Source organism: Cricetulus griseus, chromosome 4 (genome assembly GCF_003668045.3).
Source record: "Cricetulus griseus strain 17A/GY chromosome 4, alternate assembly CriGri-PICRH-1.0, whole genome shotgun sequence".
NCBI classification, from domain to species: domain Eukaryota; kingdom Metazoa; phylum Chordata; class Mammalia; order Rodentia; family Cricetidae; genus Cricetulus; species Cricetulus griseus.
Window position 1 is genome coordinate 201,520,864 of NC_048597.1, and position 13,192 is coordinate 201,534,055.

General features: G+C 44.2%; 1 protein-coding gene across 2 annotated transcripts in view; it reads left to right on the forward strand.

Annotated features, from left to right (window-relative positions):
• The first annotated feature begins 3,224 nt into the window (after positions 1-3,224).
• Plod2 (procollagen-lysine,2-oxoglutarate 5-dioxygenase 2) overlaps positions 3,225-13,192 on the forward strand; it is a 69,867-nt gene continuing 59,899 nt past the window's right edge. The window contains exon 1 of one of the 2 annotated variants that reach the window (XM_027410945.2): positions 3,225-3,577. In XM_027410945.2, the coding sequence (XP_027266746.1) occupies positions 3,454-3,577 (124 nt within the window). In that variant the 5' untranslated portion in view covers positions 3,225-3,453. The remainder of the gene's footprint in view (positions 3,578-13,192) is intronic. The other variant, XM_027410944.2, reaches the window with a different exon arrangement.

Here is a 13,192-nt window from a genome sequence, read left to right on the forward strand (position 1 = left end):
TTTTCTTCACTAGAGAGTGAAATCTTCATAAAGTTTTCACTGTTATTTAAAAAAATCCAATAAAAAAGACTACAAAGGAAACAGGCTTGGACAAGGACGTAGCAAGAACATGAACTCTTTGAATATCCTACCCTATCCAAGTTGTAGTAGGATAAGATATAGAGTCTCTTAGAAGGTGGTCTGTGAGATGGTTAGTTCAATGAAGGAGGAGTGGTTTGTATTTTTGGTAACTTTGTACAGAAAGGTAACATGAATCAAGGAACTTAGGTTTATCCAGCTTTTTCCTCTGACCTTAACATTTCTGAGCATGCCAATCTGAGTTACACAATCTTTGGTGGGTTGCTATATCTCTGAGCATAGCAGGCTGGGATTGTGTGGAAAGCAAGAAGTATTTCACCGCCCTTCAGTCAATGAATGATGCAGCTGAGAATAAAGACAGCCCAGCTATCTTGCACCCTGGCTAGCATATCTATGGGGGGTAAATTACACATCAGGTCTATGGACAAAGGGCCACACCCACTGGGTTAGACTACAAAATGAATCAACTCCTGATTGTCTTTTCTGGGATTTCTTCAACCTCACCTACTCTGTTTCTTCTGACCAACTCATAAAACTCTTCCTGTAATCTTTGGTCAAGGTTGGCCTATGGAGGAACCCAAATGATGTCAGTGATTACTATACAAACTTTGTAGTGTAAAAACAAAACATCTGTCCTGCTTTGGGGGACAAAGTAAGCCAAAACAATCAAGTGTAGGATATAGAATGAGGTGGCTTAATATTTTAATGGAATAATCTGAATCCTAGGCTAACGGTCTAGGATGGCTTCCAGATCTTCTGTGAAACCTTCTGAATTTAGGGATGAAAAAAAATCATGATGATGATGATGATGAATTTAGCCATAACACAGAGTGACACAGTCTGGGACAATAAGTAGCCACAAAATTTGAGCTGTGGCATTAGGAGTATGTTACTTAAGCAGGAAAGAGAGAATGGAAGGAGACAGAAAAACGATAAGGAAAATGGTTAAGAGTTCTCTGGGTTGGTGGTATTGAGAACAGAGATTTCCTTCTTTTCTTCCTTCCTCTTCCTCCTCCTCTTCTATTCTGAAGCGATGTGGGTTAGATCATCATTAGGAAAGTTGAAGAAACTGGGTGTGAGATCTGAATTTGATGAACTAAAGATGCTACATGTTTGTCATAGGAACATCTGAGTAGAGTAACATATCCAGCAGAAGGCAGGGCTGGCAACCTGAGATGGCTAGAAGGATTTGGTTTCACAATGGGGCACTTTCAGTCTGTGACTGAAGCGTCTGGCTATTTTGAAAATCTCTCAAAGACATTTGCTTTATGGAAGCGTTTAAGTTCTGACGTTGGGACATAACAGAAGAGGAGAACGGCATAGTAACCAATAATGATTGGTGGACTCTACAGTTAAACATACATGGAAATTCCAGTTCTAGCCAGGCAAGTCCAGGACTCCAGAGCTCTGTTCAGGAAGCAGGAAGTCAAGTTCAAGGAACTTGGCAGTGAGATGTCTGGAATTCTGGAAACAGTTTTCCAAGAGACTGGCCATTCTTCTGAGGGCTGAATCTGCTTGCTCCTGTCTGGATTCATGATGCCGCACCTGCCACCCACACTGTGAAAGAATCCATCCCTTAGTTGTTCCTTCTTCAGAGCAGCTAAGACTCACTTCAGTTTTTACTTCATTCTTCTCCAGTCACACTTTCCATTTTTTGATTATTACTACACATCTGTGAACTTTCTCCAGTTTTCCTTTATTAAAAAATAGAGGGCATGGTGGGGGGAGGGGGGAAGACAGACACACCAAAGCCTTCAAAATACAGTGATAACTGGCATTGTTCGAGTCTCAGGCTTTATTCTTCTTTCTTTAAATGTCATACTCCAAATATTTACAAATGTTCCTACGTGTTTTTAATATGCTAGCACGATTCCTCTTGATTTTATGCTAATTTTACAAAACCCAAGATTATGAACTTGAGTAATTTTAATTTCAAAAGTTCTGAGTTAGAATGAGTATTTTCTTCCTCCTCGTATTTGAGGGAGATTTAAGTAGAAGATTCTTGAATGTGGTCAATTTGACACTTTCTTCTTTAAGGAAGCATACTATGGAGTGTGTGAGAAGTTGTCAAAATTTTGCCACCGCACAATTCAGTTTAAATCTTAGGCTAATGTGTGAAAAAACAGGAAAAATGACTTTGCAAAGCTGGGGAACCAACCCCTCTGAATGTGGGTGTCAGCTAGGAGGCCAAGACAGACAGACTATGGGACCTCTAACAGTGGAGCCAGTCTTTACCCCTAGAGCACAAATGGACTTTGGGAGCCCATTCCCTATGGAGGGATTCTACTGCAGTCCACACACAGCAAGGAGGTCCTAGGCCCTCCCCTAAATGATGTGACAGACTTTGAAGGTCCCTGGTGGAGGGCCTCACTATCCCTGGGGAGGAGTTGGAGGATGGGTTGGGAGGGTTGGTGGGGAACATGGGAGGATGGGAGGGCGAGGGAATGGGGGTGGGTGGGTATGTAAATATGAGTAGTAATTAAAGAATTTAAATTAAAAAAAAAAAAAAACAACCGAAGTAGTGGAGGCGGCTCCCGGGAGCCCAGGAATGGCTCCCTTACATCCTCAGAAGTAATTTTCCATGTGCCTGGTGGGAAGATCTTGTAAGACACAGCTTCAGGTTGCACAAGCTGGGCTTGGATTCCGCCAGACTTAACAAGCTTCATTACTGGAAAGAGTCTACGGCTCTCCTGGCATCAGCAGCCCGGAGAAATGTTCATCAGACAACGAAAAGTTTCTGTCTTCAGAATAAAATCAAAGCATAGCCTTCACTGGCACGGTGATCAGGCTAAAATCAGAAGCAACAGTGTGCTGGGATGGATCCCCATCACTGTTGCTGGCAGTGTGACAAGAGGCTACTCAGTCCAGCCGACTGAAGCACCCCAGCAGTCACCGCTCACCTCCTAGAGAGCCGGGTTAAGCAGAGGAAGTCTGGGCAGGGCGCGCCGTGGAAGCTTCTGGAACGCGGGGAGAAGGAGAGGGGTGCGCAGCCTGCAAGGGAGCTCCCGGGAGCCCGGGCGTGAGGCGGTGCACGTAGGCGTAGGCGACTCGAGGGGTGGGGGCTCAACTTCGACGGCCCGGGGACACGGGGTCCTGGAGCAGCGCCCCGCCCCAGGCCCCGCCCGCCGCCCGCCGCGGCTGCTCTTAAGCCCGCGCGGCGAGCGCCGCTGGTTCCTGGTCCGCTCGCTGCGCTCGGGCTCCTCCGCCTTAGTCCGTGCGGTCCTCTCCGTCGGCTTCGGTATCCGCGCCGTCCGCGCAGTCCGCTCGCCCGCTGTCGCCCCGGGCCCGGGTCCGGCCCAGCGCTTTCCCGGGTCTCCGCGTCTCGCGAGAAGTCGCCGCCGCAGGCCTCCCTCCGGCTCCCGGGTTCAGGGGCGAATGGGGGGCCGCCGAGTGAGGCCGGGGCGCCTGGGGCTGTTGCTGCTGCTGCGGGGCCTCGCCCTGCTCTCCTGGGCGCCAGGCTTGGGCGCGGCGGAGGAGACGCCCTCGCGCATCCCTGCAGGTGAGCTCCCCAAGTTGGCTTCCACGGGCGGGTGTGGAGGGCACCCTGCATCTTTCCGCCTCGGGGACATACCCGGAGGGCCTCCATGCTTATCTGATGGACCGGGACAGTCTTCCCAGCGCCCCGGGAAGCTCCCGCCATCCCGCGCCCCTGTCCATAAACCGCACGGGGGGACCCCCCTGGGGCGAGGGACCCACTGAGCGTCCACCCACTCCTCTTGGTCCACTTGGGGACGCGGAGTCAGGCTTCGCTGAGCCCCGGCCGTGCCCGGTGTTCGGAAGCTGAGCTAAAACTAGTAGTTGGAGGCGAGTTCGTGTGAACAAAACTTTCTGGGTTCAGTCGGAGGAGAGCCCCGCCGCCCATTTGTCAAAGCAGGATTTACAGCACTTTGACGCGCAGGAGAGTTCTTGGGCCGTTTCCACTTCGGGGCCCTGGACTCAATAACTCGCTGGAACTGAGCCCTGGGTTTAAATGGCCTGATGTACTGTTAGTGGGTGGGTGCGATAAGTTTGCCTTCTCCTATAACTTGGTAGATCCTTTTCTGCAGGAACCTAAGCCCACGAGCAAACATCGGGATTTCAATTCACAGGGTGACATTTGGCACAAGTCCCGCTGGTCTGTGTAGCCATCGTTTTGTCTTCCTCTTTGGGCAATCCATGAAACTTAAGCGCTAACAGCCCCTGGTTCCGTGGAACAGTGCTTGCTTTGTTGGCTGCAGAAATGTATGCCTTTATTCTATGAGTCACAGGGAAATCAGAACTTGTATGACTATTCTGAATTTGAACTAAATTTAATCACGCATCGAAGGTATTTCTTTTAGCATAACACTTGAAAACCACACAAATAAATGCAAATAGAGACAAAAAATGTAAAAACTTACCTGGAAATTTTTTGTTGTTGTTGAAACACCCAAAGAAGCTTTTATTGATAAATAAAAATAACCTCACGGACTTGCTAATTTCAGAGTTCGGGTTCAGAATTTTTTGTGTGTTTTATGCCATTTGGATGGCACCTCTCACTTTTTGTTGGTTTTTCGAGACAGGGTTTTTCTGTGTAGCTTTGGAGCCTATCCTGGCACTCGCTCTGGAGACCAGGCTGGCCTTGAACTCACAGAGATCCGCCTGGCTCTGCCTCCCAAATGCTGGGATTAAAGGCGTGTGCCACCAATGCCCGGCTCACCTCTCTCTTTTTTACAGAGGATATCCATGCCAGTCTGCTCCCTCACTTTAAATTTGTAGTTAAAAATCAACTCCTTCCCTGTGCAAAGTTTTAAGTTTCATGGAATTAGGTTTTAAATTTTTTAATGGATTGTAACATCAAAGGGAGGGAATTTCAGATATGAATGTTTTCCATATAAAATTGAGGGTTGGCATCTGAGACTTGGTTTCTGTGGTGGGTGGGCACAGAGTTGGGTTATGAGCTAAAGCTTGGCAATGTTAGTGTATACTGATGGAGCCAGGAGAGGAGTAGCCAATCTGGTCACATATATAAGTACATACATGGCCTTACATGTTCTGTGATAAGCTAGTAAATGCAGAAGATACATCATCTGGTAATTTAGTCACACTTATTAGCTGTGGTTAATTTTATCCCTGAAATAGTACAATTGTACACAAATATGGAAATACTCTATAAGTGCTGATCACTTCTGACCCCCATTATTTGTCAGTGTTCCCTAGCTAGTCAGTGGAAAGTGTATTCAGAGCTGGGATGATGGGTTGGTGGGTGAAGTACTTGCCCTGAAAGTGTGAGGGTCTGAGTTTGGGTCCCCAGAATCCAAATCTGGGCATAGTGGCTGATGCCTGCAGTCCCATTGATGGTGAGATACTAGGCAGATCCCTGGAACTTAATGGCCAGCTAGTGTTGCCTGCTTGGAGAAGATGCAGGCTGTGTCAAACAGAAGATGGCTGGTACCTGAGGAATGACTCCAGAGCTTGTCTTCATACCTTCACAAGTAACACCCATGAGTGTGTGCTCACCCCCACACAGAAGGAATGGATTCACTCAACATTCCTGGACTCCATTGGTAATTTGAGCCATACCCCTTTGCTCTTGGTGACTGTCTGATGCATTTTAAGTTTAGCAGTGTCCTTGACCTTTACCCATTAGATGCCAGTAACACTCAGCTGTGAATGTGAGAACAAAGTAAGTCTTCAAAATAGCAAAAGGTCAGTCTCTTGATAGGCAAATGTCCAGAATCCCGGTGAAAGATAAGTAGGTGCCCTAGAGGCAACATGACATAATGTTATCGGGAGGATAGTAGCTCCTCCTCTGCCCTTCCATTCAGTTTTGAGAGTTTTTCTGCAACTCCTGGGCTCCTGTGGTCCTCTCACACCAGCTCCTGCATAGCTTCACTCCTTGCCTGGCAGTATTTGTTTTTGGAAAGCAAATTTATCTAGCAATTTCCCACTGTTATAGTGAATGTGCTTTTGGACTATGGTTCCTGTGTGTTCAGCAGTTGGCAATGTCCTACTTGTTACAGCACCTGAAAGGTCTGTTGTGTGCAGCCCTGAGTGACTTTTGGCCACCGCTGTGGTCTGGAGAGAATGTAGAGAACATTTTAATTAAAACCATCATTTGTGAACTCACTTGTCCTCGCAGCATTTGTCAGAGTTATCTTCCTTGGTGCTTTCCCAGGCAGAGATTGTCAGTAAAGTTCATACGCTGATGCTTCTTTCTGATCTCCATGCCTTCTAGACGAGAGGAGGAGAATGTATTCCTGCCAAGTCTTTGCCTTCTGGATGCTAGACCTGGATTCAAACTAGTGTATGCTCTTAAGGGCACCTTGACTATTTTGTGAACTAAATCGGGCAAAGACCAAGTTTGGAGCAAAATTGAAGGAAATGGTTTCAGACATTTCTGCTAAAACTAGTATTTTTCAACGATGTTCATTTATAAGCTCTTTAATTTGCTATGGTGCATTCGAGGAAGACAGAAAAGGCTTGTCCGTATCTGCTGATGTAAACCAGCAATTTATAGGGTGGAGAGGGGGAAAGCGAGTCCCCGGAGAGGCTGTGGGGAGGGAAGGAGGGAAATTCCTCTGTATTTTCTCTGTCTTCCTGTAGTTCTCCCAGTCAGTCTAGCACAGAGGAAATTCCTCCCTTAACTGTCTTTTGTTTTTGCTTTTCTTGTATAACTTTTTAGTATGGTTGGTTTATGCAACTCATACTTTTTTTTGCTTAGTGTTTATGATTTAATGATGTATAGATAATTTGAACTACATTTTTACAGTCTTCAGAATGCATGCCTGGCCCTTATACCACACAGAGATTCTCTATTTTGTTAAGCTTAATGTCTCCTTTAAGAGTTAGGAAAAGTAGTATACAACCATTGAGTTAGTAGCTGCTGCTTTTCCAGGCTTTTAGCTAACTTGGCCCAGTGTTTTTTTTTTTTCTCCCTGGGGTACCCTTGCTACCAAGACTAAACACTGTAATCACCTTATATCAGCCAAGACCTTGTTTCCAAGTCACCATTGGTGGGTTTTTACCACAGTTAGTGTCCCCCCCCCTCCCCCCCCCGATTTCTCTAATAAGGATGGTGTATTCATTGTTCCTTTCAGGTGCTTGTGTGGCATAGTCCATTATAGGGCCAGAGTTGAGATTTGGGATATTTCACACCTCCCCCAAGGCCATTGGGGAGCAATAAGAGCTTGTACCCTTTCTTCAGGCTGTTTCTGATTTCCCTTGCCCTTTCTGCTCTCATTATTGCTCTGTTGGACTTTTGGGGTATGGGAAAGAAATAGCAGCTGGACTTCAGTGACTTAGGGAGAGGGATGTTTAATAGGAAAAACAGGCTGTTCGCATGTTATATACCTAGTGGTCTATGTACAAGACTGAAAGCCAATTTGCCCCTCAGCCAGGGACAGACTACAAACCATAGGCAGAATCCATAAAGGTGAAACCTGGCTGTGTGCTTTTGTATGGCCTTCCAGCAAATAGACTTCATATTTTAGGATGGATGGAAAACATTAGGAGTCAAGTAATGAATGTATCATGGCATGTGAAAACTTTATGAACTAGAAAGTGTATTGGCTGCAGTGACATTCATGTGCCAGCATACTGTCTGTGGTGGCATTCATACCCCCAGGCAGAGTTGAGTAGTTCTGCACAGATGGAATTGACTACACAGTCTAAAATGTTTACTGTCTTGCCCTGTGCTGGTCCTTCCTTGCCGTAGGAGATGACATTCTCACTGAAGCTGTAACACATGTAGATTGTTCTTCTCTTGGAAAGGGCCAGTTTGGGACAGTAGCAGCTGGCTCTGAGCATGCCAGAGGCCTGGTTTTCATTTTAGATGTTGTCAGTGATTTCTGCAATTTTTTGAAACACAACCCTTGAATCTAACTAGATATATGCTTTGGTATACATACTGTTTATGCAGTCAAAAACAAAGTGTCTTTGCTTTGGCTGTATAGGAGGGAGATACATTTTTCTTTAGGTTTATTTATATTCTAGATATTTATTCACAGACCTTGGCGATTAACTTTGGCCTTGTTCTTTGAATGAAGTAATTAGGACATTTGTCATTCAGAACTTTTATCTCCTGTAAACAGTAAATGAAGCTGAACAGTTCAAGTGACTAGAACTCTTTTCTGTGTTTATTTTACTTTTTTTCTTCTGTGAATATGCTGTACAGGAGTGATTTCCAAAGCTATTGAGATTGTAGTTAGCTCCAAATAGTTACTCGGAGGAGTTGAATGTGGGCAGTGTTACTGCCCTAACGCTGCCTGAAAGCTTGGTTTGTTAAGCAATTGCTGACATTCATTGGAGGTCTGTTAAATTATTACCCCACCAACTGGGTCACAGGGATACTTTTTATATTTGGAACACTTCATAATTTCAAAACGCAGCTTCATATAAGTTACCATTTATGTAAAAATGCAGTTTATAATTAAAAATACAGTAACTTCATGTAACTTTATTTTTCATTCAGAACAGCTTCAGTTAGATTAGAGATCTTATTTTCCTGAAGAAGAGTAGATTTCCTTCCTATAACATTATGAATATCCTTATTTTAAATATTAATGCAAGCCAGAGCATTTACACACTTATCTGACTCACTACTTGCATCAGTTCCCTCAAAGTAGAAAAAGTGTTGCATTCCTAGTAACATATGAACTTTCTTTTTTTATTTCTTTATTTTTTATTTAAATTCTTTAATTACTACTCATATTTACATACCCATAACCCCATTCCCTTGCCCTCCCATCCTCCCATGTTCCCCACCCTCCAAACCCATCCCCCAACTCCTCCCTAGGGATAGTGAGGCCCTCCACCAGGGACCTTCAAAGTCTGTCATATTGTTGCTGTATGTGGGCTGCAATAGTATCCCTCCATAGGGAATGGGCTCCCAAAGTCCATTTGTGCTCTAGGGTTAAACACTGACTCCACTGTTAGAGGTCCCATAGACTGTCTTGGCCTGGTAGCTGGCACCCACATTCAGAGGGTTTGGTTCGGTCCAATGCTGTTTCCACAGCTTTATGAGTAGGGTCTCCATGCTCTCACTAGGTCAGGTCAAATGTTTCTGCGGGTTTATGCAGCACCGTCTTGGCTTCTTTGCTCATCCCTCCTCCCTCTCCACAATTGGATTCCAGGTGTATGGTTCAGTGCTTAGCTGTGGGTGCCTGTTTCTGCTTCGAATAGCTACTGGTTGAAGGCTATAGGAATTGTAACCAACCAAGGTAGACACCAATCTCATTATAGGGGAAGGGCATATGAACTTTCTTAGCCTTCTTAAAGGAGGTGTGATCATGTGCAGAGTGACCTATGGTGAGTGTTTGTTAGTCCTGTATAGTATTGCCATACTCCTACCAGAACTTTCACTTACTGTCTAGTCTGTTGCCCAGCCAGTGAGACCTCTACATAAGGAGGCCATGGGCAGTCTTTACTCAATGATTCAAGGGCGGCCAACACTGAAGTCTTTCCTTTCTTTGCTCTTTTTGATTGCCACTTTTCACAGAATATACCAGTGTCTGTGCAAGTTTCCTCGACAGGGACACTCCCTGTATTGCCAGGACAGGGAGATCTCTTGCCTGCCAGTTACCTTCCCTTCTGCCTGTGGATTTCTGTTTCTGACGGACAGCCTACTTAAGAGTCTTCACTCTAGATGAAAACAAACCAACCAACCACCATATTTCAAATTTTTATGCAACTTACACAACACGATTATCATTACAAATAGTACCTACAATGATTTTTAGTTAACATACTAAATGTGGCCTTGTCAGAACGTATTTCCTGAGTAGGCCAGTGTTAAAATTATATCACATTTGTTGTATTGATTATTTATTGATTCTAGTATTATTTAGATTATTGTTGGATGTGTAGGCCATTATGTTAACTTACTTTTTGGCTTACTTGCTTTAGGGTTCCATGTCAAATGTTGCTGAAGATTCCTCCATTTTCAGTTTTCAGGTTTTTTCAAAAAGCAGTGTGAAAGAGGCTTTTCATTTGATTTCACTTTTCTTTTTTCTTCTTTTGTGGAACAAAGGAGTGTTCAAATATATGATTTTGTGTTTTGAAGAGGAGGAGGGCCTGACTATGTAGCTCAGCCTGGCCTCCAATGTGTATTCCTCCTGCCTCAGCCTCTAGGGTTATAGTATGAATCGTCATATCCACCTCAGCACACAGTTCCTACAGTTCCCATTGCTCTCACCATCACTGTCCCAGACACTCAGATACATACAAGAGATATTAGATATCTGCTAGGTCGCAAACCCTCTCACACTAGACCATTGCCACCCCATTTTCTCACCCCTACTCTGGAAGTGCCAGGGAGAGGTGACAGGCAAGTGCTGCTTCTTAGATCACCACAGATGAAGCCCCCACTCCCACTGGTCTCTCTTTCATAATCCCTCTCCTTACCACCTGACATTTACAGGTAACTTGGACTGAAGAGGTTTTGCAGATAACAAAAATGATTCGTGATAGATGACCCTTATCCGGGAATGCCCCTGGATCTTATAAACACTTCCCTCAGCCAGAAATACAAGAAAGGATTTCCCTGAGTTGAATTGGGTGATGTCAGCTGACATTGGGCCCATTTTCTCCGGTAGATCACCCCACCCCCACCCCCACCCCCAGTCTCACCAGGGACCTTAAAATAACTAACTCTGCCCTTTCTGGGCTCAGTGAAACTTCCCCTTCACCCCAGTGTCTATTCCTCTTCTCCAATAAATTTTTCGACTGAAAATTGGTCCTACTTGTTGCCCTGTTGGGTGCCGTTTCTTGCCCACAACCTAACAGTATGAGGCATGGTTGACTCTCCTGTAGGCTTAGCAATAAGTGAAAAAAGTGCATGGATGCAAGTACTTACTAAGCTCCTGATGCTGGAACATCATTTGTTGGTAGCAAACATACCCACAAGCCAGTCTTCTTCCCTCTAGAGCCCAGGGCACATCTTCTGCCCCTGACTTTGATTTAGTTAGCTTGGAGCTATAGTTTATATAGGTTTTAGGGTGCTAATTACTTAATACATATCTCACAGAAGGGAGCCACCAGTTATTAGGCTCTTTTCCTTTTTTTATGGTCCCATCTCATTTATACAGTCTAGGATGGTTGTAAACTGCTGGTCCTCCTCCCTTTGTTTCCTTAATGCTGGGTTGACAGTCCCGTGTCACCATGCATGCCTCCTATTTTTGGTGATCTAGATTGACTCTCTAACAGTTCCTCAAGCATTTAAAACCTCTCCTTCTTGGTTCTCTAATATGATAAACACTAGCAGCAGCTATTTTGTTTTGAAACATTCTGCAAACAGAGAATTTAAATCACATCTTTGAAAACCCAAACAACCTGGCTAACCCACTGTCCCAGGAAGTCTTGCAAGCCCTTGTGCCCAGGGCTGACTGGTTGTTGTTTGGGTTTTTCCAGTCCTTCCCAAGCCAGCTCTGAGGCCACTTGTCTTCAGAGGTCCCAGCTCCCATTCCAGCCATGCTGGTATTTCCTGGCTGCCAGCTGGCACTGTGGCTGTGACCAGAATGGCCTGCTCATTCAGGCCCTACTAATTCCTGCCGGCCACTTCTAGAGGACAGTTCTCTATTTCTTCTTAGTTTAGTTTAGACAAGGTTGGAATTTTTTAAACTGACTTTACTAGGTAACCAAGGGCAAAACAAAACCAAACCCGAATCTGGAAAATCACCAAAGCAAAGAAATGAACAGACCTACACAGCAGACAGAGTTCTCAGTGTTTTCTGACCTCGGCACCATTAGAGCCTCGTGCTCCTGGCACAATCCTGGTTCTGGAAATCCTTGCTTGACTTTTGTTTGGCTAATGCTTTATCTCCTAGTTTCCCCCAGCACAGTGTTTTACAGACAGCTGTTTTCCAAGGTAGAAGAGAGCTGGTGGATGGTCCTATTTGTGACCTCTTGGAGGCATGTTAGCATGACCCTACCCATTTAGCATTCCGTTTTCTTCAGCAGGAGGAAGATTCTGTGTTTGTATTGATTTGCTTACTTGTTTTATGTACATAATTCCTGTTTTCCTTTATTAGTTCTCTGAGAGTTTTCAGGTCTGTACGTGTTTCAAATCTGTACTTTTTGACCTCCTCCACCAATTCTTCCAAGATCAAACCCCTTCCCTACCGACTCTGCTGTGTCCTTTTAAAAACACCTTTCCAGGACAATTTGTGCTGCCCAAATATTCTTCCAGTGGCGCTGGTAAGCTAATTCTTTCGTATTGCTATAATTCTTGGTTTTGAGTGTGATTTGCAATGGCTTTTGTGATTCTATAGTTTACTAAATACTAACTGAATTATGTAAACTAATTTTCCCCTAATAATATTTTCTGTCGGTAGCTAACAGTATCACAGTTCCCACAGTTTAATACTCTAGATATGACAGTATTTCAGGACTCTAATATTTATTGAATGACTTATCTAGATATTTTGTTGCTTTGTGTAGAGGGAAGAAAAAAGTAGTAACACAAGCAAAGGTACCATAGATCCAGTTCTTTTGTACACTGAAACTGTAGGAATCGTGAGAGGGAAGTTATTCATTTGTAAAGCCAAAGAAATCAAAGAACCTCTAGGTTGAATTATGGGAAAGAGTGTAGACAGCTGGTGCCACGAGGCAGGATCCGAGATACCTTCATTCTACAGCCTGCGCCCTCGTGGCCCCCAGCAAACTTAAATTTGCAGTGTATGATCTTACCCTCCCTGATACTTGATACTTCTTGAATTCTAAATGTAGGGTTAGTGGCAGAAAGCAAGTACTGCCAGGATCAGAAGAGAGGCCTTGGGGAACCTACCATTATTTTATTAGGCCCAAGAGTAGAGAGATACCCAGTGGTCTTGTATTTTGAAATTTGTGTTTGCTCTTAGTCATTGTATCTCAAATGGGATTTGACTGAAACTTGATACGGCTTTTTTTCTTAATAAGCTTTTGATTTAGAGGTGAGATAACAACACCAACAATAACTAGAATTAAATTTACATTTTAAAGTATTCCAAATGTTTCAGGGGAGAGGGAAATAATCTAGTGTTTATTTGAAGCTATTTTCTGTTTTCTCAGAGCTTTCAGACAATCCTGTACATTTAAATGTTATAAGGTATTTTTTAAAAGAACTCTTTATTCTGTTGATTGCTTCCTTCCTATTTAAAATGTATAAATTAACAGAGAT